Source organism: Panthera onca, chromosome A2 (assembly GCF_046562875.1).
Source record: "Panthera onca isolate mPanOnc1 chromosome A2, mPanOnc1 haplotype 2, whole genome shotgun sequence".
Classification (NCBI taxonomy): domain Eukaryota; kingdom Metazoa; phylum Chordata; class Mammalia; order Carnivora; family Felidae; genus Panthera; species Panthera onca.
In genome coordinates, this window is record NC_138340.1 from 1,443,938 (window position 1) to 1,469,093 (window position 25,156).

Here is a 25,156-nt window from a genome sequence, read left to right on the forward strand (position 1 = left end):
GAGCCGAGCTCTGCCGAGCGGTCCGCCCGCCTGCGCGGGGCGCAGACTGGCTCTTCTCTGGTCTGAGACTCCCTGTCAGGGTTGGCTGGCGCCTCCGTGAGGTTTTGTTGGCGGGAAACGTTGATCAGACACCGGAGGACGCGATTGGGAGGGGCGCGTTGCGGGCGCTGCCCCTGCCGTGAGCGGGGCCGGCCCCGGCTGGCGGGCGCTGCCTTCTCTGCGGCCACCGCCGGCGGCGCCTCAGCACGGGCCTCCCCGGCCTCGGGTGCCGGCCCGGCTCCAGGCAGGGTCTCTGGGGTTCACCCTCTGGCAGCTTCTGGCAGTTTCCCCGCGGGCACATCCGGATGGGGAGAGTCCTGTGGGTGGGGAAGGGCGGGGCCGGCTCTGGAATGCCTGCCTGGAGTTGTTTGTTTCTCTTCTTCTCCACTCCTGCCGCTTCAGCTCTGGGCAGGCTGGAAAGAGGACTGGGTCACCTGCGGGCACGATAGCTGGGCCCCGAGGAGCCCCGAAGCCCCTCGCGGGGCCCGGCACCCCACTGTCGTTGACCTGGCCTCACTCTTCCAGCCTGAGCCAGCCCTGGCCCCGTACCCCGTTCCCTGATCAGCTCAGCATTTGAGAAGCAAGGAAGGGGCTGTGCTCACCCTCCGTCGTCCCGAGCGCTCAGGCCCTGGGCTCTGGCAGCAGGGGCCCGGCCGAGGACTGGGGTGCGCCCCTCCCGATCCCAGGGCGAGGGTGCGGACGGGCGCTGACCCTTGAACAGTAGGCATTTGGCCAGCGAAGCACACTGTCAGAAAAGGGCTGATTGCTCTGTGCCCGGCCAGTGTTTTTAAGGATGGTTTTCCTTCAAGGTGGTTTTCCCTTCCGTGTCCAAGTGGCTTAGGAAAGATTGCGAGTGGACACTGGGGGGCCGGTCTGGGGCGCGGCCGAGGATGAGGGGCAGGCGGTCGGTGAAGACGCAGGGAGGCCTGGGGCAGGAAGCCCGGGGTGTACACGGTGCGGCCATCGCTTCCGATGCCCTGGGTGTGGAGGCTCCTCTCCCAGGCTCCTGGTGTCCTGCTCGGGGCGGGAAGCCTCCTTGCTCTGTGTGCGTTTTGTGGGTGTTGTAGGAAGAGCCGCTGACTCCCCCTCCGGTTTGGGGCAGATGCTTGGAGCACGTCCCCCCCCCGCACCGCTGACACCAAGCGGGTCTCGTCCTCTGTGGGGCGTCCCGGGCCCTGTCGCAGGCTGAGCAGCGTCCCTGGCCCCACCCTGTCGATGCCGGGAGCATCTGCAGGTGTCACACAGTGTCCCCTGGAGGCAGAGTCAGCCCTGGGTGGGGGGTGGGGGCGGCTCCTGGGTTAGAGGATTTCACTGAAAGTCATACTTGAAGTAAAAATGGTGGGGTTTGGGAGAGTCTAGTCTCAACGACAGACTCCCAGCCCTGTTGTCCTCAGGCATCTAACACGTGCTACCTATGTCTTGGAAAGTGCTGGAAGCTTTCTGCAGAGGCCGGTGTTGGGCGGTGCCCAGGAGAGTCAGGGGGCCCTTGCTGCCGCCGGGTGGTCCCCAAACCCATCAAGTCAGGGCTGAGGCGGGGGCTGTTTCCGGCCAGGGAAGGAAGACCGTGTGGGGCCGGTGCACAGCCCGGCGGGGCAGTGGGTCCTGCTGGCAGGTCAGATGGGACTGCTGTCCGGCCCCGGGGGGCAGCGACGGCCGGCCCGGGTCCTGCCCACAGCGCGACGTGAAGTCTGTGCTGGGCTCCTCACCTCCTCACCTAACGCCTGCTGGGCGCGCCGTTGACCTTGGGTTTGACCCGGGAGCCTCGGCCTCCGCAGGCCGCCCCAAGCACGCGGCACGTGGCCCAAGACTGTCTCAGCCCCAGACTGTTGGCTCAGCCTCGTCGCCCACGCGCGGTTCTCCTGGGGGCCCGAGTCCTCCGCCTGCCCACCGGGGGGCGGGCTGGCTCTGCCTGGCCATGGGCTGTCCCTCCCGAGAGGCCGGCTGGGCCCCCACGGCTCGTTCCGAGCTCCTCCGTGACCGGAGCCTTTCCCTTGCCTTCCAGCTTCGAGAGCATGCAGAGGCTCTGTGATAAGTACAACCGCGCCATCGACAGCATCCACCAGCTGGTAGGTGGCCTCTGTCCTCCCCCCACGCTCGGCTCCTTGCCTGGGGCCTGTGCTGGGCTGCCCGACCCGGCTGCCCTCACGCTCCCCGGGTGGTTTTAACCACACGCCTCCCAGAGTCTGCAGGCCACCTGGAGCGTGGGCTTCCTTGAGAGGCGTCTGCAGGGGCGCACGAATGTGGCTTGGGTCTGGGGAGCTGCTGTCGGGGGTGGGGTGCGTCCTCGGGCCCTGCGTGCCCAGCGGTGGTCCCCAGGCTCGGGCGCACGCGTACCTTCCCGCTGGCGCCCCGTCTCCGCAGACTGTGACAGGCGGACACGCTGAGGAGCTTCCCGGGGCTTCTCCTGCCCCTCAGCCAGCAGTGTTGTGAGCATCTCCCCGCCCTCCTAGGACATTCTGACTGGGGAGAGGCCTGAGGCTCTGTCCTCGCTTTGCTCACCCACCATGCTGGGGCCTTAGGAGGCCTCACCTGGCAAAGAACAGAGACAGCCGGGCCGGGCCAGGCTGCGGAGGCGGTTCCAAAGAGCGCGTCACTCCTGTTTCCAAGGATGTTCTGCTGTCCGGACAGCGTGGGCTCTTGGTCTGGGTGGGGGCTCTCCGGCAGGAGCCTTGCTGTGGGGGAGGCTGTGGTGGGGTGACAGCCCACTGTGGTGGGGTGTGTGGCCTCTGCCTGCTGACCCCCCTGTGGCACCGGGGCCTGGGACAGGGCAGTCATCCCCGTTAGTAGCAGTGATGGGGGAGGGGGATGCTGAGTCAGTCGAGTATGGTCAGGCCTCGGGCCTCCTGTGCAAAGGGACTGGGGCTCATAGAGGCTTTTCTGGGGTCAGCTGTGTGGCACCCCCACCCCTCTGCCTCAGTTTTGTCCTGGGCAGGAGGCGGGGCCTGAGGTTTGGGCCGGGCCATGCGGCCTCCGGTCCCCCGCACAGTGGTGGCCTGGCTCCCGGCCGCCCTGTGTCTCTAGGTGGGTAGGTCCTCGGGGGTGCTCTGTGCCCAGTCATGGCTGCAGGTGGCTGAAGGGCAGCTGCTGTGCGTCGGCAGGGGGTGGGCTGTGAGGGGTCAGAGGACCCACTGCCCCTCCGGGCCCAGTCCCTGTCCCCGAGGCAGAGGTCCCGGCCATGGGGCCCTAACAAGGGCCCACAAGGCGCTAGCCCTTTTCGCGGCTCCCGGCCCACTTCTCTGCCCAGCCAGGCTCTCGGGTAAGGGCAGAGCTCTGAGGCCAGGGCTGCGGGGCCCACACAGCTAGCGGCCTCTGTCGTCTCCTGAGGGGTGTGGCGCCCAGGACGACACATGCGTGTGAGCCTTTAGCCGGCTCGGGCGGAGTCCGCGGTGCTGGGAGGACGGTCACTCGTGACGTGCTCCCTTTGACGCCCTAGTGGAAGGGGACCACTCAGCCCATGAAACTGAACACCCGGCCGTCCAACGGGCTCCTGCGGCACATCCTGCAGCAGGTGTATAACCACTCGGTGACGGACCCCGAGAAGCTCAACAACTACGAGCCCTTCTCCCCGGAGGTGTACGGGGAGACCTCCTTTGACCTGGTCGCGCAGATGATCGACGAGATCAAGATGACCGAGGACGACCTGTTTGTGGACCTGGGCAGCGGTGAGTGCGGGCAGCCCGTGCGGGCAGCACGCCGCCTCCCTGGCCCCCGGAGGCGGAGCGGGTGGCTCGGTCACCACCCCCTGCTGCCCGCAGCCCCTCGCGGCAAGCCCCCGTGGCCTCTTGAGACCTGGACGGCTGGGCCTGCGTGCGTGCGGCCCACTCGTCGGGACGCACGGTCCGGAGAGCCTGTCTCTGGTGCGCGGGGCCCTGCGTCAGAGCCCGCCACCGCCACGCCGTGGCGCCGATGGGGGTGGGCTCGGGTGGCCGGAGCCTTCGGGGTGCTCCCGCGTCTCGTGGAGCCGTGTCTCGCGGATCGCTTAGGTCTCAGGAGAACAGCGTCCTGACGCGGGGGCCGTGCGGTGGCGTGTGTGTGTGAGGCAGTGTGAGCGAGACGGCCGTCCCGTCCGCGGGTGGGGGCTCAGCTCAGGGTCCGTGTCCCTAGAATGTCCTCAGTGACTTGGGAGAGCCTGTGGCCTCTGCCTGCTGACCCCCATGGGCAGCACCAGGGGTAGGTCGCGCCTCTGACCCAGGGGCCGCGCGTCTGTGACAGCGCCTCTCCCTTCCCCCTGTCTCCCTCTCTCTCCCCCTCCCTCCCTCTTGCTCCCTCCCCCTCCCTCTCTGTCTCCCTCCCTCTCCCTCCCTTCCTCCCTCTCTCTCCCCCCTCCCTCCCTCCCTCCCTCCCTCCCTCCCTGTTCGTCTCTCTCTCTTCCTCTCTTTCTTTCCCTCTCTTTCTCTCCCTCCTTCTCCTCCCTCTTTTTCCCTCCCTCTTTCTCTTCCTCCCTCCTTCTCTCTCCCTCTCCCCTGCCCCCTCCTCCTCTCTGTCTCTCTGTCTCTCTGTCTCTGTGTTTGTCTCTGAAGGAGTGGGCCAGGTCGTGCTCCAGGTGGCCGCGGCCACCAACTGCAAACATCACTACGGCGTGGAGAAAGCCGACATCCCAGCCAAGTACGCGGAGGTGAGTGACCCTGGAGTAGGGTGCAGGGTCTGGCTCCTGTTGGCCATGACCTGCGGGGCACAGAGAGAGGACAGAACAAGGCGGGTCTCCGTGTGCTCCCCACAGGGCGGCCCGTGCCCTCCAGAGGCGGCTGCCCGGGGAGGGGCCAGTGGGGTTGGGGCAGCGCCTCTGTCTTCGGAAACCCCTTTAGGGTGTGTGGTCCGGACCCGTGGACCCTGCAGGCCCCGGGCTGTCCCGGGGCTGCTTGTCAAAGGGGTCGTGTTGAGGCCTGGTCCACGGGCGGCCCCCCGCTCGTCTCGCGGGGGTAGGAAGGGGCCACGGGGAGCCGCTGACGGCTGTGTGGTCGTTCCCTTGCAGACCATGGACCGAGAGTTCAGGAAGTGGATGAAATGGTATGGAAAAAAGCATGCAGAATACACAGTGAGTGCCATCGCTCCATGCCCCTGCGGCTACCGACCCAGCTCCATTTGTGTGCCTCTTCCTCCCCCTTGACCCGCCGTTCTTCTCCCATCCCGGGACGGGACGCCCTCCCTGCCTGTCCCGGCCCTGCGTGGGGCGCGCGTGTCGTCACCGGAGTGCCGCCTCCCTCTCCGGTCTCTTCCACCCTCTCTGGGCTGCCCGGGGGCTGCGGCCCCTGCGCCTGCCGTCCGAGAACGGGGGCGGCTCTCCTCTCCCCCGGCCGCTGAACGGAGTTCGTCGTGCGTGTGTCTCCAGGCCCCTGCGGGCTCTCGGGGAGCCCTCCTTGGGTGTTGGGCACGTGTCCGTGCCGGCAGCGGTGCGAGGCTGGGCCGTGGGGTGTGGGTGGGACGGCCTCTTCCCTCGCCCGCTGGCCCGCTCTGGGGCACCTTCTCCTTGCCTTCGTGGCGGTACGTGACCCTGCCCGTGAGTCCCTCCTGGCAAGGCTCGGCTTTGGGGCCGCACGCGCCCCCGGCTCTCCCGGCTGCCGCCCCTCGGCCTCCGTTGCTCGGCCCCGCCTGTCGATGCCCAGGCTCCTTGGCCAGGGTTCGAGGCCCCTGGCCTCCGTCTGCCTCCGCCCGGGCACCTGCATCACACCTCGAAATGTGTGTCTGGGCCCGTGACTCCGTCCATCACTCTCTCTCTTGCCGTGGACACACCGCTGCCCTGTAGTCTCCCCGCACCGGGCTGCCGCGGGGATGGCCCAGATGGAGTGTGTCTAAACCGCATCTTTGACTCCTCCTCTCATCCCAGGTCATCGCCTGCACGTACCCAGAGGTCGAGGCCCCGATCGCTGAGGTCCACTTGGCTCTGCGGTGGGGGCCCCGTTGCCCCTCCGTTCGTGTTCACTTCTTTCCCTCTCCGTAGTCACCGGCCCCAAGCGGGCCGTCGTGGGGCGTGGGCTTTGAGCTGCTCGTGTTAGGGAGTGAGGATTGGTCACGAGATGACAGGCTGGGGCGTGGTGGGGGCTGGAGGCGGGGAGGCTCCCTCTCCCTTAGCACCGCCTGACAGCTGCCGCTTTCCCGCTCGTGCCTCTGCTGCAGCGTGGGAAAGGCACTCCCCAAACCAAGGTCACCCGCCCCTGCTCCTCGGTACCTTCTGGGCGTTCTGGGGAGTTCCGTGTTCCGTGCTTGACGTGTAGAGCTGTGAGGTGTGAGGTCGGCTCCCGGATCCTTTCCGGGCACGCGGGCCCCGTCCTTGCAGTCTGCCCTCGCCCCGGTGCTCTGCCCGTGAGGCGTGTCGCACGCCAGTTGCGTGTTTCTGGCCGTCCGTCCTGTCCCGCTGTCCGCCTCCCTCACCAGCCCGTGCCGTCCGCGTTCCCGTGGCTCTGGACTGCGTCTGCGCCCCCGCAGCGCCCGGCCGTCCCGTGACGTGACGCTTGTCTTTGCCTTGTCCAGATAAACCCGGGAGTCCGTCTGTGGGCGCCCGTCACAGAGCACGCCGGCTCGGGGCCGGGGGGAGCGTGTGCATGTGCACGTTGGGTCGGGAGGAACCAACATCTTGACGGTATTTCCTGCCCTCACACGGGGACTCTCCGTCCGTCTGCTGACTTCTTCGTTGAGGTCGTTCACCAGGGTCTTGTACTGAGCCTCGTGCGGGCGTCCTACACGTTCCGTTAAGGTTATGCCTGAGTCTGTCTGTCTCGGTGCTTACGTGAAGGTCTTTTTAGCCTCCGGTTCCACTTGTTCGTTGCCCGTTGATAGGAAGGCAGCTGACCTTTGTGTGTGGTTTGTTCGCGGGCAGCAATACCCTTCCTCCGTGACTGTTGCCGTAACGGCTGGTTAGTTCCAGGATTGTTTGTTGGTTTGTTCTCTGGATTCTTTTGACCCTGTCGTCTGTGAACACAGGCGGTTTTACGCCTTCCTTCTCAACCTGCGTCCCGTAGGTCTGTCTTGCTGGGCACGCCAGCGTGGCGGCAGACGTGTTCAGGACGCTGTCACGAAGAGAGAGCGGCCCCCTTGCCCTGGTCCTGATGGTATCGGGAAAGCTTCGGGTTGCTCACTGTGGAGACGATGTGCGTTTGCAGGTGTCCCGTGGGCGCCCTTTATCAAGCTGACGTGGTTCTCCTCTGCCTTATTTTGTCGAGAGGCTTCGTCATGGAGGCCCTCTGTGCGTCTGGCGTGAGCCTGTGCTCTTTCTTTGGCCCGTTGACGTGGTGAGCGGAGCCAGCCCTCCCGCCAGGGTGGATCCCACTCGGTCGTGGCGCGCGGTCGTTTCCACACGCTGTGTCGGGTTTCCGGGGCGCTCCCGTGTCCTTGAGAGATATCGACCCATTTTCCTTCCTGTGGAACATCTTTGGTTCTGGTGTCAGGGTGAGGCCGGCCTCGTAGTGGGGAGGTGCCCTTCTGCTCCTTTTGGGCCAGGACTTGCCCATCCTGTCTCCTGGTGGGATTTCTTCCGGAGTTTTCTCCCCTCCGTGAAAGGTGAGCAGTCCAGCCTTCCTCCTGTGCCCCTGTGTCTGAGGTCCCCTGGTGTTTGCTATCCGGGCTGAGCGCGCGGTGGGTCCAGTGGGTCTGTTTCCAGGGAACTTCTTCCCGCACGGTCCCCGTATCTGCTGTTAACGCTGGCTGTGTTCCCAAATGGCTTATCGTTTTCCTAAAGCTGTGACTTCCTAAATTGTTTTATTTCATTTTTGTGTCTTAAAATTTTAGCTTGGAACGCGAACAGGGGAGAGGGACAGAGGGAGAGAGCATCTTAAGGAGGCTCTGCGCTCAGCCTGACCCGGGGCTCCGTCCCACGACCCTGGGATCGTGACCTGAGCCAAAACCGAGAGTCGGACGCTCATTGACCGAGCTACCGGGTGCCCTAGCTTTTCAAGTTTTCAAACGCTTCCTGTTTCTGGTGACGGGGTCAGGCAGCTGCAGCCCACAGCGTGAAGGTTCCGAGATTTCCCAGAAACGGCTGGCGTTGACCCGTGCGCGGCCTCCGGCACTCTGTCCGGAGCCTGGTTTTAGCCTCTGGCGTGTTCCTCACGGCTGGAGTAAGAGACAGGGGTGAGGCTGGGGGCGCTGCGCACCCCGGGCGGGCCTCCGCTCCCCCCACCTCCCCTCTCCGCTTCCTCCCGTCCCCATCCAGAGTCGGAGGCGCGTCAGGGCCTCGTGGCGCAGCGGTTGGCACACAGGAGGGGCTCTCGTTCCTCCCGCACTCGTCAGCCCTGTCGGGGCCCCAGCGAAGGGGCTGGGAATGGAATTTGGCTGGAAGGACGCTGGGGCACGGCCTCGGAGTGGTGCGTGGACGAGCGGCTGGCCGTGCCCCTGGCGTTCTGTTGCCGGCCTCCACGCGGCCCGGCTCCAGCAGGGTGTGGTGGATTCGTGCCGACCGTGAGCGCCCAGACCTGGCGGGAACTTGTGTCCTGGGTCTGGCGAGGCCAGCCTGCCGGCTTTCTGTGGCTTTGACCAGGCGTCCTGGTTGGCGGACGGAGCCCCGCTCCCGTTACTTACGGACTGAACAGGAAACAAAGCCAGTGGGAGTCTAAAAATAGCCCGGTGTGCTTCTCCGGGCCAAGGCTCCCTGGGCGGCCGCCTCGGTCCCCCTCCCGCCACCACAGAGGCGCCGCCCAGCCAGGGTTCACCCTGCCAGCCTCGGCACCCCCAGCCCCACCCCCACCCCCGTCCTGCAGCCCAGCAGCTGCCAGGCGCCGGGCCCCCCTGACCCCCCATGCAGCCCTCCTGTCAGAGCCGCTCCCCCCCCCCCCCCCTTCTGCTTGGCTTCTGTCTGCGCGTCTGTCTGACCTCAGGGCACCCCCTCCGTCCCTTCCGCCTGGGAGGTGCTCTGTCCAGCCCCCGGGGCCCCCATCACACAGTTCATGGTGAGACCCGCCTGCTGCTGGCACCTGGCGGTGGGCCTGGCACACAGCAGGTGTCATGCGTTGAGAGTCCGGTACCTGGGGTGCCCGTGGCCTCGTGGAAGTGCCACGTGGGGAAGGTGCCAGAGTCTTTATGGACCGGCCTGTGCCCTCGTGGGCAGGTGCCTCTCTAGGAAGTGTGCGGGGCCTCCCTCTGGGTGCCGGCCGCCCCTCCGGGCCTGTCCGCGTCAGGACGGCCCAGTGCTGCCGGCGGGCAATGCCGTGTGGCCCTCGGGGTGGCTGGGCGCCGTGGTGCCTGCAGCTTCCTCCTTGGCCGGGCCAGCCGGAGCCCCGCGCTGGGCTCACCTCCCCTCTGGTCTTGGTCTGGGTCGAGCTGCTGGCGACCCGGTGCTGCTGAGAGAGAGGATCTGGCCGTCCTGTCGAGCTGCGCTGTGTCCGTCTGTGGGTTGGGCTGCCCACAGTAGGTGGGCTGCAGGTTAGCGAACGTCGAATGACGGAGCATGCAGGGCCACCTGACCTTGGGTGGGGGCAAGCTGGGTCTCTCCGTTCTTGGAAGCAGGCTCTCGTCCCCTCACCGGAGACGTGTTCCTCCAGGAGGAACCAGCAGCCTGGGGTGGGCTGCGGATCAGTGGTTTCTGGGAAGGGCGGGGAAAGGTGGTCATGGGGACTGAAACCCTCTGCACCTGTGCGTGCCGGGGCCCTCTCACGCGTCTTCCCGTTTCTCTATAGAAGGAGGTCTCGGGGTCCCCCGGGCAGGGGCGCACGGGAAGGCCACGCACGTCCTTCTGAGCTCTGTTAACTCCGGAGCGCTGGGCCCAGCGGCACGGCCGGCTCAGCTGGTCACTGTGCCCGTCACTGCCCTTGGATGATCGCAGCCCGCCTGTGCCCGGAGCAGGCCTGCAGGGGCTGGGTGGGCAGAGCCTGGACACCGGCTGTTTCCTTGCTTGGAATGTGAGGCCGAAGCTCCACAGTGCTGCTGTGGACGGTGAGCCAGCCTCCGAGGTCAGGGACCTGGCCACGGCAAGAGACACCTGCGGCACCCCTGTCCGTTCCCAGAACCCCACCCTACGGGCAGGGATGTGCCAGGAGGGCCCTCGAGGGTGGGGGTCTTACGGGAGGACCCCCAGGGCTCAGTAGATGGTGGTCCCCAAGCCCCAAGGCTGTGGTTTATACAGAGAAAGGATAGGAAGCAAGATGACCTCCGGGCAAAGGCATGTGGGGCAGGGGTGGGGACACCAGGCCAAGCTCCCAGAATCCTCTCCCGGCGTGTCCCTCAGGATGTGCTTAATTCCCCCAAACCGACACGTGAGGTGTGGTCTCCAGGGGGCGTAGAGACCCAGCGTCCAGGTTCTCACCGGGGGTCGGTCAGCAGGCCCGTCTGCCGGGCTCGGGCGGAGACCCCAGACCCCAGGAGGGGAGCGGGTCCTCGGCGCAAACCTCGTGTCTGCACGGACAGCTCCGGGACACGAGCCCTGCCGGCGAGGGTGGTGGGAGCCCCGGAGTCCGGGTCCAGACGCCCCTGAGGGCCGGCCTCGTGAGCCGGCCTTGGGGGACGGAGGTGTCAGGCCCGGGTGGGCTCTGTCTTGCACAGGACAGTAAGCACTTCGGACTTGAGCCACTCCTCAGGCCCTCAGGGCTGTCCTTGGGAGTGCAGATCCTGAAAGTTCCACAGGTGGGAAGGGGGTTCAGAGACAGGACGACTGGGGTGTGGGCAGCCCCCCAAGGTGCCAGAGCGCGTTAGGGTGGCCGCCCCTTCTTCCCATCCCCCACGCCGTGCGCTGTCACAGCACATCCACCACATGCTGCCCTAGGCGGTCTCCTCGCGTGTGCACCGGAAGACGGGCCTGGGGCCCTGGCTCACGGCCTCATTGCCCTGGGGCAGCAGCACGCAGGACCTTTTCTGCTCGGGTCTCTCTTCCGTCCCTTTGTGAGAGCCTGTGGGGCCGGTGCCCCGTTGGGCTGCTGTCTTCACGAGAAGGGTGGGGGTTCCGGGTCACCTCACCGCATGTGTGGGGGTGCAGGTGAGGGCGGTCACCCCCAACCCTCGGCTTCCATGAGCCCCGCCCTGTCCGTGGATGGGCCTGTTCTGGATGTTTCACCCACGTGGACTCACACCCCGCGTGGCCTCTCGTGTCTGGTTCCCTCCCTGAGCGTCGCGTGTTCGGGGTCCGTCTGCGGGGCGGCGGGGGTGGGCGCCTGGCTCCTGCTCGCGTCTGGGGACCTTCCTGTGTGTGGGGGACACGCTGGTGGACATTTTGGGTTGTTTCCACGGTTTGGCTCTTCTGAATCACTCACGCTGCCGAGATCACGCGTGCCCAGGATCGTGTGTAGATGTGTGTTTTCCATTCTCCGGTGGACACAGAGGAGCGGCGATGACTGTCTTTTCAAAGAGTGATGCAGTTAGGCTTCTTGGCTTGTGGAACGCCACGGCTGTGGCCGCGTGGGTCGTCACGAACCGGGTGCTCCCGGGCAGACTTGGGCCCGGAGTCGCCATGTCCTTCTGCCGCGAGTGAGCGGCAGGGAGAGCTGGAGGGAAGGTGCCTCGGGGCCCTTGCAGGCGGACAAGCCGGCGCAAGCCTGGGGTCAGATGGACGCCCCGGGGGGTGTTTGTGTGTTACAGAGAGCAAGCCGTGCGGACGCTGTCACCTGGCGGAGACCTGTGCCCCGGGGCGCTTCCTGAGTGCCTCGCCAGCGGGTGGGAACAGAAGCGGCCGTGCCTCGCGGTCCCGCGGCGTGTCCTCTGGTGTAGCTGGAGCCTCCGGCCCACCGTCTTGTTGTCCTGTGTGTGCCCCGTCCCTGCTCCGGGCCGCTGTGCAGTGACCGACCGTGGGTGGTCCCGTAGCCCCAGGAGCCGCCGTCCCCTCCCCCGTCTCACGTCCTCCCCACTTTAGCGACCGCGCTCATCTCATCCTCTCTCCGAGGGAAGGGCGGGCGGGGCGCGACGCCCAGGGAGGCCCCACCAGCCTCGCTCCTGTTCTCTTCCTTCCAGCTGGAAAGAGGCGACTTCCTCTCGGAGGAGTGGAGAGAGCGGATTGCCAACACAAGGTAGGGTCCGGCCGGGCGGGCGCCCCGGGGGAGGGTCCGTGGCCAGGGGGCGCGAGCTGTCTTTCTCTCCCGGCCCCTCACCTACAGCAGAGGGGGGCGGGCGGGGGTGGGGAGGTGGCCGGGCCCCGGCTCCCACTGCCCATCCCCCGCCCTCCGGCCAGCCATGGGGCTGGCTGTCCGCACCCCTGACCCCTGAGGGCGGCCGGCTGGGACGCTGCAGCGTTGCCCACGGGCCTGCCCTGGGCCCGACACGGGTCTGCGGCCCCTTCTCTGGTCTCCGGCGTGTGGGTGTCCTGGGACACAAGTCAGCCTTGCCAGCAGCAGCCACTGTCTGGGGGACCTGGCAGCGTGGCCTCTCTGCCTTTCCTGCAGGCTTACCGCCTGCCGCCCTGTGTTCCCCAGCGTCTGAGCCTGGGGGCCAGGTAGAAGGCGGGGGGTGGGGGGGGGCGGCTCTTTGCAGAGTGTGTCCCTTTGTGGCGCTCCTGTGACAAGTCCCCCAACTGTGCTGGGTCCGCTCTGGTCTCCCTGCCAGCCCAGTCTTCCCTCTTTTCCTGAGCCCCTTGTGCCGACCCCATGAGCATCCCCATCGGTAGGGATGTGAGGGCTCTCCAGCGGAGAGGAAGCCCCATCCTCACCGAGAGCTGGCTAGCAGCATCCAGGCCCAGGGGTCCCGTCTCTGGTTGCGCTGGCGATGTGAGAGCTCATGGCGAGCACGCCACCCCTGGGCCTGTGGGAGAGCAGGACGGGCCTTGGGCCCGCAGAGCATCCCCTGACGTGCCCCAGGCGCTCTGCTTCTGGGCCCCCTCCCCAGCAGCCCCCTTATCGTTAGGGCGTCTGCCCCTGCTTTGCCTGGCCTCAGTGAGCTTCTGGTGGCTTCTGAGACATGAGAGGGTGGCTGCCTTCAGAGCACCCTTCTTCGGTCAGGGCTTATCGCACCCAGCTCTCTCGTCGGGGCTCGGTCTCTCAGCCCCCAGGGACGCCTTTGCCCCGGCCTAAAGTCCCACCCGCCCTCTTTCCATGCGGCGCTGTGGGGGGAGCACCCTGGGCGCTTCTGCATCTTTAATGCCCGTTGGGTGTGCTGTTTGTTCTCGCCCTGCTCAGGCTCCCCAGGACCATTCTGCTACTGGGTGCAGTGACGTTTCCAGGCTTTTTTTTTTTTTTTTTTTTTTTTTTTTAATATTTATTTTTCGGGAGAGTGTAAGCAGGGGAGGGGCAGAGAGAGGGGGACAGAGCTGTCAGCACAGAGCCCGACGTGGGGCTTGTGAACCGTGAGATCATGACCTGAGCCAAAGTCAGACGCTAAACCGACTGAGCCACACAGGTGCCCCAGGTTTCCAGGCTTTTTAATTTTAAACTATCAAGACTTAAATCGAGCAGCGAGGGGACGGCCATCGGCCCTCTCTCTGTCTTCCGTCACGTTCCGGTGAGGAAGTAAACTCCCTGTCCGCAGTTCTGGCGGCTGTGCCCAGTTCTCGCTGTGGCGTAGTTTTTACCTGGAGGCCCTTAGGTAGGGAGACAGGAGCCACACGACCACGCACAGAGCCGAGTTACTCGTGGGCTCAGATGAGCCAGCGGCATGCTGCTCGTAGAGCGCGGCCGTCAGAGTTCCTCTCGTGGGCGAGAGCCGGGCCTGGGCAGGTGTGGGGCGGCGTGTCCGGGCCAGGCACGCGGGAGAACGGAGAAGGGACGAGCCACACCCTCCCTGGGGACGACTTCGCTTCTGGTCCCACGGGTCCTCTCCTGCTGCCTCTGTGTCCTCACGCCTCTGTCCCCAGGGGACATCTCTGCGGTCCTGTTTCGGCCCCAGGGGCCTCCTCCTGGCGAGCAGGTGTCCACCTTTCCTCCAGGGAAGCGGGCAGCCTGGTTGTCGAGCCAGCAGCAAGCCGGGCTCAGCGTCCTGGCCCGCGGGCCCCGGTCGCACCCCCCCTGCCCCCGGGCTGGGGCGCTGGTGGAGGAGGCCATGGCACGGTGTGCCCCGGAGTGCTGTGCGCGTGCGCGGATGGAGCCTTCGTTGTACTCAACTGGAATATTATTTTGCAGTGTTATATTTGTGAATAACTTTGCCTTTGGTCCTGAGGTGGATCACCAGCTGAAGGAGCGGTTTGCGAACATGAAGGAAGGTGAGGCGCTCCCCGTAACCCTGCCCTGCGTCGCCCCACGCCCGGTCTGTCTGTGGATCTGGCACCGGTTGTGGGCCTTGGAGCCCTTATCCGTGCCAGTCAGCCTCGGGAGCGGGGTTCCGCTGATCGGACCCGGGTGGGCGGCCACACTGACGAGCGGGCCCCAGGCCGTGCGGTTACGTTCCCGTTTCGCGTAGACACCGAGTGACTTCTCTGTACAAGGATGTCCCCGCTTCTGCTGCAGGATTGCTCGGTCCGTGCCTGAAACTTAGATTTGACTGGCGTCCCCATTTTATCTGCTGGCCCTAACCTGGGGTGGTGAGGGCACTGGGGCCGTCCAGACTGGCCCCTTTGCTCTTCCTGGGTTTTCCTTGTGTCTGGGCCCATCGCCGCCCGGCTGCCTCCGCCTTCCGTTCCCGGGGTGGGGAGGAGGGACGGCCCCTTCGCTGTGTGTGAGGCTCCGACTCGCAGCCACAGCTGCTCGGCACGGCTGTGGGGGAGGCCGCACTCTTGTTCTCAAGCCGGACGTGTGCCTAGGGTCGTGTTTCCCTCGTGCCCGTGAAGGCTTCTAGGTTTGCAGCTGTGTTGGTGCTTTGGTGGCGTGTGAGGCCCTCCACTGTGTCTGGCCTGAGCCGCCTGGGGAAGAGTGTGTGTTTTCTGAATCTCGGCAAGCTGAGAGTCAAGGCCGCGTGCCGAGGTGCAGCCTCTTGGCAGCCTCACGGCCGCTTCACGGCCTGGCACAGCCAGCCGCTCCCTCCGGGGGAGCACCTGGGAACGGCCGTCCTGAGTGGCGGCCCGAGGAGCCTGTGCCGTGGGGCCGCGCGCCCCGCCCGCACGCCCTCTGTGGCTACGGGACGAGGGAAGGAGGCTCCCTCCGGCTCTTGGCTTCTGGCCCCGGGAGTGAGGTCGGGGCCCGCTCGGGCCGCAGGTGGCCCAGGTTAGGTGTCTCTTCTCCCTCCGCCGTGCCAGGGGTTTCCTGGTGTGCTTGGAATGTCAGACGGACGAGAACATCCGGTGTAGAATCTTCTCAATAGGTGGGAGTCAGCTGGTTTGTTTGGACACCAGTTCGGCCTTCGTAAGTGCCAGTGGGCCACACAGCATGTTGTGCTCGGACTCGGAGCGTGGGAGAGAGGACCCAGCGAGCTCCCGTAGGGAGGTAGAAACGCCAGCACGCTTGTGGGCTGTAGGTGGCCCTGGGCACCCCGTGGGCCACGGCGGGTCCTCCTGTCTGTCTCCGTGGACGGGGGCCATGTCGCCTGGCCGTTTGCTCTCCTCGGTGTGCGGCCTCCTGCCTGTTTCTCGTCCGTCCTCAGTGACCCAAGAGTCGAGGTCGTACCTGTTTCTCCCCGTGGAGAAAGTCAGGTCAGTTGGGCCGAGCCCTGTGACGCGCTGAGTCCCGCGTCCTTGGCCGTCGTGCACGGTGTTTCGGGAGAGAGGAGCCCACCGCTCGTGGGTCCAGTCTGCAGCCAAGCGCTCAGACCCTAGCTCGGGACTCCCCTCCCCACAAGCGCCCAGGGTGCACGGCGGCCGGGCTCCGGGTGGGGGCCAGGGGCTGCTGCTGTCCTCGTTAGAGCTCTGACCTCAGGCGCTCGTCCTTCTCCGGGTCCTCCGGGCATGAGCGCGACTGGCCTGTGGGTGCCCGGTGGGGTGTGCCCTGGTGGGGGAAGTGGGCCGTGAGCTGTGGCTGTACCGTGAGGTTGTGTATGCCGTCCTCACGCTGTCGGCCCACCTGGGGCCTGGACCGGGAAGCCCCAGGAAGTGCCCTCCTCTTTAGCCGGTCACTACAGTTCCTAAAGCTACAAGAACTTTCTAGACTCCTAGATGGCCTGCATGTGACCTCAGCGCTCCCAGCCAGGGGGCCTGTGTGTGGCACCTTCCCTGCCCCTCCCACCTGGGTCCTGTCCCTAGCTGTAAGAAGGCCCCGGGTGCCCTCTTCGTCCCTGTTGTTAGAGAGGAATGGGATTGGGTCCCCTGTGTCTCGTGATAGAAGGTTTTGAGCCCGTGAGAGGGTCGCCCTGCGTAGACACGGGCTGTCTTCAGCACCGACGGCCGCGGGTCGTGCACACGTGTGTCTCTTGGTCATTTTGGAAGAGTGAGCGGTGGCTGTCCCAGGATAGGGAGCGAGCCGTGCACCTGCCCCAGGATGGACCGGGGAGCCCCTCCGCCTGCTGCCCGCCCGAGAGCTTGCCTTCCCGCCGCCCTGCCCTGGCCAGGTGCCTCGCGGGCTTTGGCGCCAGCACGTCTCCTCCCTGCTCGTCGGGGACGCCTGCCGGGCACTCGGGCTCGCCGTCCCGCGCAGCGTTGCTCTCCGGGTCTCTGCATCGTGCTTTCCCATGGGAGGGCTGCCTGCCGAGCCCTGCGGTCCCAGCCGCCGGCCGTGACCTCCTCTCGGGCCCTCGCAGCACCGGCTGTTGCCGAGTGGGCAGCACGGGGTGCCGGGCTCCTAGCGGGAGCGCCCGTGGACCCGGCGTTTATCCTGCTTGGCACCACGCTCTCAGAGGCGCCCTGGGTTCCCAGCGTCCCACGGGGCTCTGTTCAGCCCCTGGCTGCGAGACCTCTGATGCGACCCCGCGCGCTCTGTGAGCTCTGGCTCGTGCTCTGGCACGACACGTCCGCCCCCTGACTTCGTCCCTGGCCCGGCGCTGGGCCCGTCACCCCCCGCCCCCAGGGGGCCGGTTCTCAGGACCGGGTGGGGCAGCGGGTGCTCCCCGCGCCGGGGGTCATGGCGGGCTGGCATGTTTGTGCCCGTGTCCGTCTGTGTCTGTGTGCCTGTGTCGAACTGCATTCAAAGGGAATTTTCCAATTGATTGATTCGTTGATAGGAGGGAGGGTGCACAAGCAGGGGAGGGGCAGAGAGAGAATCCCCAGCAGGCTCTGTGCTGTCAGCGCGGAGCTTGACGAGGGGCTCAGTCCCACGAACCGTGAGATCGTAACCTTAGCCAAAAATCAAGAGTCGGACGCTCAGCCCACCGACCACCCAGGTGCCCCGGGACTTTTCCAATTTGAACGTGACCTTATTGTTTTCCTCGACTTCTCCGACTGGCTCTTTTTTCCCTCATACGGAGAAGCGTGGCTTCTGGGAGCACGTGTGTTTGTTCACGGTGTTTATCACGCACGCGCCGCGGACTCCCTCCTGAGCCCATGGGTTCCTCTGTGAGTCCTCTCTCCTTAGAACTCCGCACACTGGGGATGATGCGGCCTGTGTGGCTGCCCCGCCGACGCGGCCCGGTGCTGCTTTTGGGGCTTTAGGGCTTTGCCTTGGCTGTCGATTGCGGGACGCGTCCCACAAGCACGCAGACCGTGGGGGGGGGGGGGGGGGGGGGCGTGCCAAGTCACCGTCCTCACTCCCGCCCGGTCTGTCCTCACAGATGGGTGAGCCCCCAGCTGGGACCTTCGGGTCCGAGGTCAGCACCGTGGGGCCTCGGACCGTTGTCACAGGAGAGCAACTGGCGGGACAGAGTTAAGCTGGGAGGCGGCACCTGGTCCTGCTCTTCCTCGTAGGAGGCGGACGGGACTCTGTCCTGCTGCTGTGCACACGGTCGCTGTCCCCACTGCTCCTGCGGCTTCCCCTCGCTCCCCTGACGTCTGTCTCCCTCTCATTTGTGTGCGTGCAGGCGCTTCCCCAGAACGGCAGTAACTAGGTTTGTGTTTCAGGTGGCAGAATTGTGTCCTCGAAGCCCTTTGCGCCTCTGAACTTCAGAATAAACAGCAGAAACTTGAGCGGTAAGTTCTCCGTTGCTGAAGTATTAAGATCTGTGATTTCCGGCATCTGGCTGTGTCAGCATCGGGTCTGTCCCCCCCCCCCCCCCCCCCCCGGCAGACTGCCCCCTGGGGGCATTCCTCCCCACCCCCCCCCCCCCCCCATGCCGGGACTGCCCTGGTTGTCATGACCACAGACCTGCCCTGTGTCCCCTGGGGGCAGAGTGGCCCCGGGTGGGTGTCGAAGGCGGGACAGCTCAGGAGAACTCAGGGAGGGGTCTGTCACAGAGGTGGCTGTCCTGCATAGCATGGGCTGCACCTCAGGCCCCTGGGCCAAGCCACATGGGCCCCGGGGCTCATGACCTCTTGTGTGCTGCTGGGGGCTCCTGCAGCCACGTTGCTTTTCAGTCGCCCTCTAAGTGCTCTCCGACCCCACGGGGGCTTGTCGCCATCCTCCTTGGACAAGCCCCTCGGGGGAGCGGGACTGATGCGAGCACCTCACCTGGCCTCCCACCTGTCTTTTGTGAGGAGGGAGAGAGTCCCCACAAAACCGCGCAGAGCCTCCCCCCCCCACACACACCCCGCTCAGCCCTTGGGCGCAGGAGGGGCCCTAACCGCAGCCCGTTGTGCGCAGACATCGGCACCATCATGCGCGTCGTGGAGCTCTCGCCCCTGAAGGGCTCTGTGTCCTGGACGGGGAAGCCAGTCTCCTACTACCTGCACACCATCGACCGCACCATAGTGAGTGCCCCACGCGTGCGGGGTGGGGGGGCCCGGCGCTCTCCACGGCCCCAGCCCTTGTGTGGGGCGGGCCTTGTCCCGGGTGGCTCGTGACAGGGTCGGGCCCCACACGCTGGGAGCCCGGAGTCGGGTCGGCCCCTACAGACGTCGGCCTGGGGGCCTCTGTGCCACCCTCCCGAGAGCGCCCGCTGGCTGTGCATCCGGGACGTTGCTTTCGTCCTGAAAGGGTTGGGGCTGACTTCTAACAAGAGTTTTCCTTTCCTTTTTGTATTTTTAGCTTGAAAACTATTTTTCTAGTCTGAAAAACCCAAAACTCAGGGTAAGTCTGTGTTCTTCCCTCGCCTGAACAGCGTGTGTGTGCTGCCTGTTGGGGTGTGCGGGTTGCAAGTGGCCAGACACGCACAGGTGCTGGTCTGTGTGACGGGGTCTGGGTCACGGCCCTGCCCGTGCACACCCGCCTCGTCCTTAACGGCCGCGGCTGGGCCACGGTTCTTATGCGCGTTTCGGCAGCGGGTTGAGCGGGTCTCTGAAGTGGGCTTTGGTGACGTGGGCGTTTGTGCTGAAGGGCGGCGAGCGGCCCTCGTGCTGTCCCGGCCTGAGTCGCCATCCGAGGGCAGAGCGGCCGCCCCCGCAGCGGGGCGCCAGCCTGGGTCCTGACTGCGCCGGCCGCCTGGTTCCTGCATTCCTCCCAGTGCTCACGCCCTTCCCGCTGCGGCCTCGTGGCCGCTGTCCGTTTGTTCCGTACGTCTCTCCGAGAGCTTTTCTTTCTTTCTGGGGACTCAGACAAGTCCGTGTGCAAGAGAGGCCTGTCAGACGGCCAGCTCCTGCCACCCGGAGCCCTGTGTCCTTCCCACCGTAGCCGGGCACCTGTGCCCACAGCCCTGCAGCTGCCGGCCCGCCCGGGTGTTGCCGGGAGCCCAGGCCGGCGGCAGCGTCTGCCCTCGGGCACAGGCCTCTCTCGGTGTGGCGGTGTGGCAAAGCTCGCCGCCCACGGGAGGGAAAGGACGGTCGGGCGGCTCGTCTGCCTAGAGGTTGGCGGGGGGAGGGGGCGCTGCACTCTCGGGCTCCGCTGTGCCTCGGTTTCCCCGCCTGTGCTGGTGGCGCACCGCGAGCCGTGCAGGAGGGGCCCGGCCGAGCCCGCGCATCCGCAAACGCCCACCGCTTGCTTTCCAGGAGGAGCAAGAGGCGGCTCGGCGCCGGCAGCAGCGAGAGAACAAGAGCAACACGGCCACTCCCACCAAGGTGCCCGAGAGCAAGGCTGCCGTGGCCGCGGACACCCCCGTGGTGAGCGCTCGCCGCGCGCCCTGCGCCCGGGGGCCCCTGCGCCGTGGCGGGCGGCTCCCGTGACTTACCGGGAACGCGCGTCCCCGACGAGGGCATCGCGTCCCCTTGACGTCCCGCCGCCCGCTGTCTGCTAGGATTCCGGTGCCGAGGAAGAGAAGGCTGGGACAACCGCCATCAAAAAGCCGTCCCCCTCCAAAGCCCGGAAGAAGAAGCTGAACAAGAAGGGGCGGAAAATGGCCGGCAGGAAGCGCGGGCGCCCCAAGAAGATGAGCGCTGCCAACCCCGAGCGCAAGCCCCGGAAGAGCCAAACTGCACTGGACCTCCTGCACGCCCCGGCCTCGTCACAGACGGCGGCGCCCTCGCCACAGGGTGAGTCGGCCGCGAGCGGGCCCACAGCCCCCCTCACCTCTCCACCTCGGGGCTCAGGCCGCGGTGACGGCTAGTGCGCCGAGTGGCTCGGTGCCACAGGCGCACTGGGGCGTCCCCCGGGCCTGTCTACGCCCGGGCGCCCCGCCCCGGAGCGTGTCCCGTTCCGGGCCTTGCCAGCATCCTGCCGACCCAGGCTCTGGTGAAGAGCTGGGATTTCTTCGGTCGCGAGGGGACGCGTCTCTGCTTCCGGAACTGCCGGGATGTCGTGTCTGCCATCGTCCTTGGCCGAGCGCGTTCGGTCGCGTCTTTACAAAGACCCGGCAGTTCCGTGGAACGGACTGGCCGGGCCCCGGGAGCGTCAGTCTGCCGCTGACGCGTGAACCTGCTTCTCCCCGCAGATGCGTACAGGTCACCTCATAGCCCCTTCTATCAGCTACCTCCCTGCGTGCAGCGGCACGCCCCCGACCGGCCGCTGCTGGCAGCCACCCCGCCCGCACTGCAGAAGCTGCTAGGTGAGCCGCGGCCTGGCCCGCGGGCCCCCACGCTGGGCGCCCCGGCCTCAGGCTCAGTGCCGCCAGGTGGCGCCTGGGCCTTGGGTCAGCCGGCCCCCTGGTCACCTGAGGTCGGGGCTCCTCCCCAGGGCATGTGGGGCCATTTCCGGGGGGTGGGGGGGCGGGGGGGGGCGTCTGTGGCTGTCTGGACTGCGGTGCTTCTGGTCTCGAGGGGGCGGGGCCCAGGATGCTGCGCAGTGCTCCCCAGAGAACAGTCCGGGCCGTATCTACGGCAGTGGGTGGGGGAGGCCCCATCTACGCACGTGCTCACGATGCTAGGCCGGGTGCACCTGTTGCTCGTCTAAACATCAGGCAAAGGAAACCCCTTCCGTGCTTCGGGCGTCGCCGGTTCCCTCGGTTCAACATCAGTAGCCCGTGTTTACCAAAAAACCGGCAGATTCAATAACACGGTCTTGCGGGGAGGTCCACACCGGGGAGCGGTGGCAGGAGCCGCGAGGGGCTCCAGAGGGCACCGAGGGCCCTGGCCTGATGGCAGGAGGTGACCTGCAGCAGCCTCTGGGGACAGCGGCCACGCCCTCCCACACCGGTTTCTGAAGGGCCCCATGGGGTCACGTCTGCAGTGAAGTCATCTCGCTTCCTCCTAGAATCCTTCAAGATTCAGTACCTGCAGTTCTTGGCCTACACCAAGACCGCCCAGTACAAGGCCAGCCTTCAGCAGCTGCTGGACCAGGAGAAGGTGAGCCCTGCCCTGGGCACCCTCACGGAGCGGTTCTGCCCCCTGGGTCCCGAACGCTGCCGGGCTGTCCTGGGCCTGGAGGCATAACCCGGCAGGGGCTCCCATGCCCGTAGGAGCAGTGACGGTCTCCACAGGCCCAGTCACCTGCCCCTGCAGGGTCTGGAGAGGCTGCGGGACGTTGCTCCTCACCGAGCAGCGATGCTCTCAACCACTGAGATGGGCCAAGGGTCGTCGGCCTTCTGGGCCGGGGCGTGTCCCGCCGTGGGAAGGGGCGTGGGGGGACGGGGCCTCCCGTCACCGTGCTGCGCCCCTGCAGGAGAAGAACGCCCGGCTGCTGGGGGCCGCACAGCAGCTGTTCGGCCACTGCCAGGCCCAGAAAGAGGAGATCAAGAGGCTCTTCCAGCAGAAACTGGATGAGGTAGGAGTGCCGAGACCGCATCACCACCCTGGGCGGGCAGCGTGCGGGCCAGGGCACGGCCCAGGGAGTGGAGATCTGGAAGGATCTTCTCCTTCCTGGGGTTTTGACCTTTCACCTGTTCTGACGGCGGGTTCCGGAACGTGGGAGGGCTCGCGCCCCTTTCCCGGGCGGCCGCCCCCCGGGCCCCTCCTTACCGGCCCCACCCCTTGCCCGCCATGGCGCACCCCCGCACGAAAGCCCACCCTTGCTATCGTGTGTCCACAGCTGGGGGTGAAGGCGCTGACCTACAACGACCTGATTCAGGCGCAGAAGGAGATCTCGGCCCATAACCAGCAGCTGAGGGAGCAGACAGAGCAGCTGCAGGAGGACAACAGGGAGCTGAGGAGCCAGAGCCTGCAGCTGGTGGGCGGGGGGCGGCCTTCTGGGGCACACGGGGTGGGGAGAGGGGCGGGGGAGGGGGCACATGGGGCGGGGGGGGGGCCTGGAAACGGTCATTCTGTGTGCACCCTGGACAGGCAGGATGACAGGGTGCTCGTGGGGCCCGACGTCCTTCCCGAGGACGGGTTTCCCAGGCCCCCCCTCACCCGACTCCAGTCCGGCTCATTCTGGGAACGCTGAGGTCCCTTCCTGGGCTCTCAAAGGACGCGGGAGCCAGCGGGGCCCAGGGCCCTGCCAAAGGCCCTGACGCTTTCACCAGACGTGGCTTTGTAGGTGGCCCAGGCTTTCGCGTTTCTGCCACCCATGCTGGGCTCCCGAATGCGCCCCTAGGGCTAGGGCGCGGGCGCGGGCCTCTCGGGACCTCGCTCCCACGGGGCCCAGGGCACGTTGCTGGATGGGCAGGAGCGCCACTTCTCACGGGGCCTCCCCGTTCGGTCCTGAGGACCCTCATCTTGTCCCCCTTGGGTGTTCCCACAGGGGACCCCGGTCTCCCCCTTGGGCTGCCTTCTCAGCCTCGCCTTCCCTCAGCGGGGGGTCCCTTCCCTGGGCCTGCAGGCCCTCAGGGACACCTGTCCGGTGTCTGCCCTGTGCCGGGTGGACCTGCGCCCACCCCGCCCTCCCCGCGGGCTCACGACTGCGGCCTCCCCGTCCCCGCAGCTCAAGGCTCGGTGTGAGGAGTTGAAACTGGACTGGTCCACGCTGTCGCTGGAGAACCTGCTGAAGGAGAAGCAGGCCCTGAGGAGCCAGATCTCCGAGAAGCAGAGGCACTGCCTGGAGCTGCAGGTGGGGGCCCCTCTGGGCTTTGATGCATCAAGAACGCGGGAAGTGCCCCCCGCCAGCCCCCCGAAACCACCCTGCTCCCGAGGACAGGATACGGGTTGTGTTGCTGCAGTGATGGCGGCCCTGATGCCCCATCTTGGCCCCCGGGGAGGGTGGGGGGGCGCCGGGCTTGGCGTCCGAGGGGCCCCACTTGCTCCCGGGGCGGCTCGGGTTCCATTAGAAACCTGGGATTCCCTCGGCGCCCCTACCCACCTGGGGGTGGGTGCCGAAGCGGCCCCCGGGGAGGGCAGTGCTCGCGCACCCCGCCACAGAGCTTGCACTGCTCGCTGAGGACGGTGACGTGTGCGTCCAGGTCAGCGGGGACACAGGGCGAGAAGGAAGGGGGAGCAGGGGGGTCCTCGTGCCCTCACGTTCCTCGGCTGCTGGCTGACCGGGTGACCCCACGACCAGTTGTGCTCTCGGAAGGGTTGTGGCCCAGGCGTCCTGTCCTGCTGAGCCAGCAGCACGTGGCACAGGGAATAGGCCTGCCGACCCTGTCGGCCGGGCCGGGTCCTGTTTCCACAGACACACCAGCAGGAGGAGCTGCTGGGCCCTGACCCTTCCGCGTAGTAAAGAGCGAGGTGCTTTCGTTACGGGAAAAGAACAAAACAGAGAGGCCTCAGAGGGGGCGTCTCGTGTCCCCAGTGACCGAGAGGGAGCGCGGCAGGAGGGCTCCCCGCGGACGGAGCGCCCGTAGCCTCCTTCACAGCCGGGGCCGCCCCGTCCCGTCCCCTTTCCCACGAGTGCGCATCGGCAGAGCTGCTCTGGACGCCCCGGAGCCTCTCGACCCGTGCGGGGTGGCCGGCGGCGCTGGCTTCTCCGTCACCCACAAAGCCGGCCCGCGTCCTTCCCGCCTTCCCGGGCCCGTCCTTCGGGTGCCTTGCTGGGCGCGGCCCGGCCGGCCGGTCCCCAGGCCGGCGGCGGCGGGCCTGACCCCCCTCCCCTTGCAGATCAGCATCGTGGAGCTGGAGAAGAGCCAGCGGCAGCAAGAGCTTCTGCAGCTCAAGTCCTGCGTGCCGCCCGACGACGCCCTGTCGGCGCACCTGCGCGGGAAAGGCGCCCTGGGCCGGGAGCCGGAGGCGGACCCTGGCCGGCTGCACCTCGACCTGGACTGCTCTAGGTTCTCCCTGCCGCACTTCAGCAGCGCCAGCCCGGAACTCTCCATGAACGGCCACGCGGCCAGCTACGAGCTCTGCGGTGCGCTGAGCCGGCCCCCGTCCAAGCAGAACACCCCCCAGTACCTGGCCTCCCCGCTGGACCAGGAGGTCGTGCCCTGCACCCCCAGCCACGGCAGCCGGCCGAGGCTCGAGAAGGTGTCCGGCCTGGCCTTGCCGGACTACACCAGGCTGTCCCCGGCCAAGCTGGTGCTGAGGCGGCACCTCAGCCAGGACCACGCGGCCGGCGGCAAGACGGCGGCCGGGGAGCTGCACCCGCGGTGAGTCTGCGTGTGGCACGCGCCAGCCCTGCTCTGGTGCCCTGGGGCCACCTTGGGGTTCTTAGGGCGAGACCCCAGCGGTTCAGAAGAGATTCGGGGCGTTTGCTGGGCCCGGGATGCCAGCTCTGGGTGCAACACCCCGGCTCTGGCGGCTCCCCGGAGAACGAGCCAGAGATGCGTCTTCTTCCAGAGCCGAGCACGCCAAGGAGAACGGCCTTCCGTACCAGAGCCCGGGCATCGCCAACGGCATCAAGCTGAGCCCTCAGGACCCCCGGCCCTCGTCCCCCGTGGCCTTACAGATGACAGGGGAGAGGGGCGGCGAGAAGGTGAGGGCGGGGCGTGGGCTGTGCGGGGTGCTCGGCAGGCATCCTGAGCCAGGTGAGGGCCACGCCAGGCTTCGGGGGGGCCGGGGGTGAGCCTGGAAACGGTGCTGAGCCCCTGTGGGAGGCTGTTGCCCGCAGGCTGGAGGAGGAGGGCGGTGGTTTCGTTCGTGAGCGGAAGGCGGCAGGTGTGAGGGGCAGCGTGTGGGTCACGGCGTGGGGACCTGAGGTTGGGGGGAGGCGGGACCCCGAATTTCGGGAGGAGCCGTGGGGGGGTTTTACTGGGACACGGGGCCTTCTCCTGT

General features: G+C 66.9%; 1 protein-coding gene across 3 annotated transcripts in view; it reads left to right on the forward strand.

The window, feature by feature from the left end:
* The window catches only part of DOT1L (DOT1 like histone lysine methyltransferase), a 63,965-nt gene that overhangs the window by 25,879 nt on the left and 12,930 nt on the right, over positions 1–25,156 (forward strand). For all 3 annotated transcript variants that reach the window (XM_078443668.2, XM_078443669.2, XM_078443670.2), the window contains exons 4-21: positions 2,042–2,105; positions 3,473–3,701; positions 4,560–4,654; positions 5,012–5,074; positions 11,905–11,960; positions 14,001–14,080; positions 17,735–17,803; positions 18,414–18,520; positions 18,798–18,839; positions 19,694–19,804; positions 19,939–20,173; positions 20,572–20,685; positions 21,330–21,421; positions 21,738–21,839; positions 22,104–22,241; positions 22,935–23,060; positions 24,047–24,531; positions 24,722–24,857. In XM_078443668.2, the coding sequence (XP_078299794.1) occupies positions 2,042–2,105; positions 3,473–3,701; positions 4,560–4,654; positions 5,012–5,074; positions 11,905–11,960; positions 14,001–14,080; positions 17,735–17,803; positions 18,414–18,520; positions 18,798–18,839; positions 19,694–19,804; positions 19,939–20,173; positions 20,572–20,685; positions 21,330–21,421; positions 21,738–21,839; positions 22,104–22,241; positions 22,935–23,060; positions 24,047–24,531; positions 24,722–24,857 (2,344 nt within the window). The remainder of the gene's footprint in view (positions 1–2,041; positions 2,106–3,472; positions 3,702–4,559; positions 4,655–5,011; positions 5,075–11,904; positions 11,961–14,000; positions 14,081–17,734; positions 17,804–18,413; positions 18,521–18,797; positions 18,840–19,693; positions 19,805–19,938; positions 20,174–20,571; positions 20,686–21,329; positions 21,422–21,737; positions 21,840–22,103; positions 22,242–22,934; positions 23,061–24,046; positions 24,532–24,721; positions 24,858–25,156) is intronic.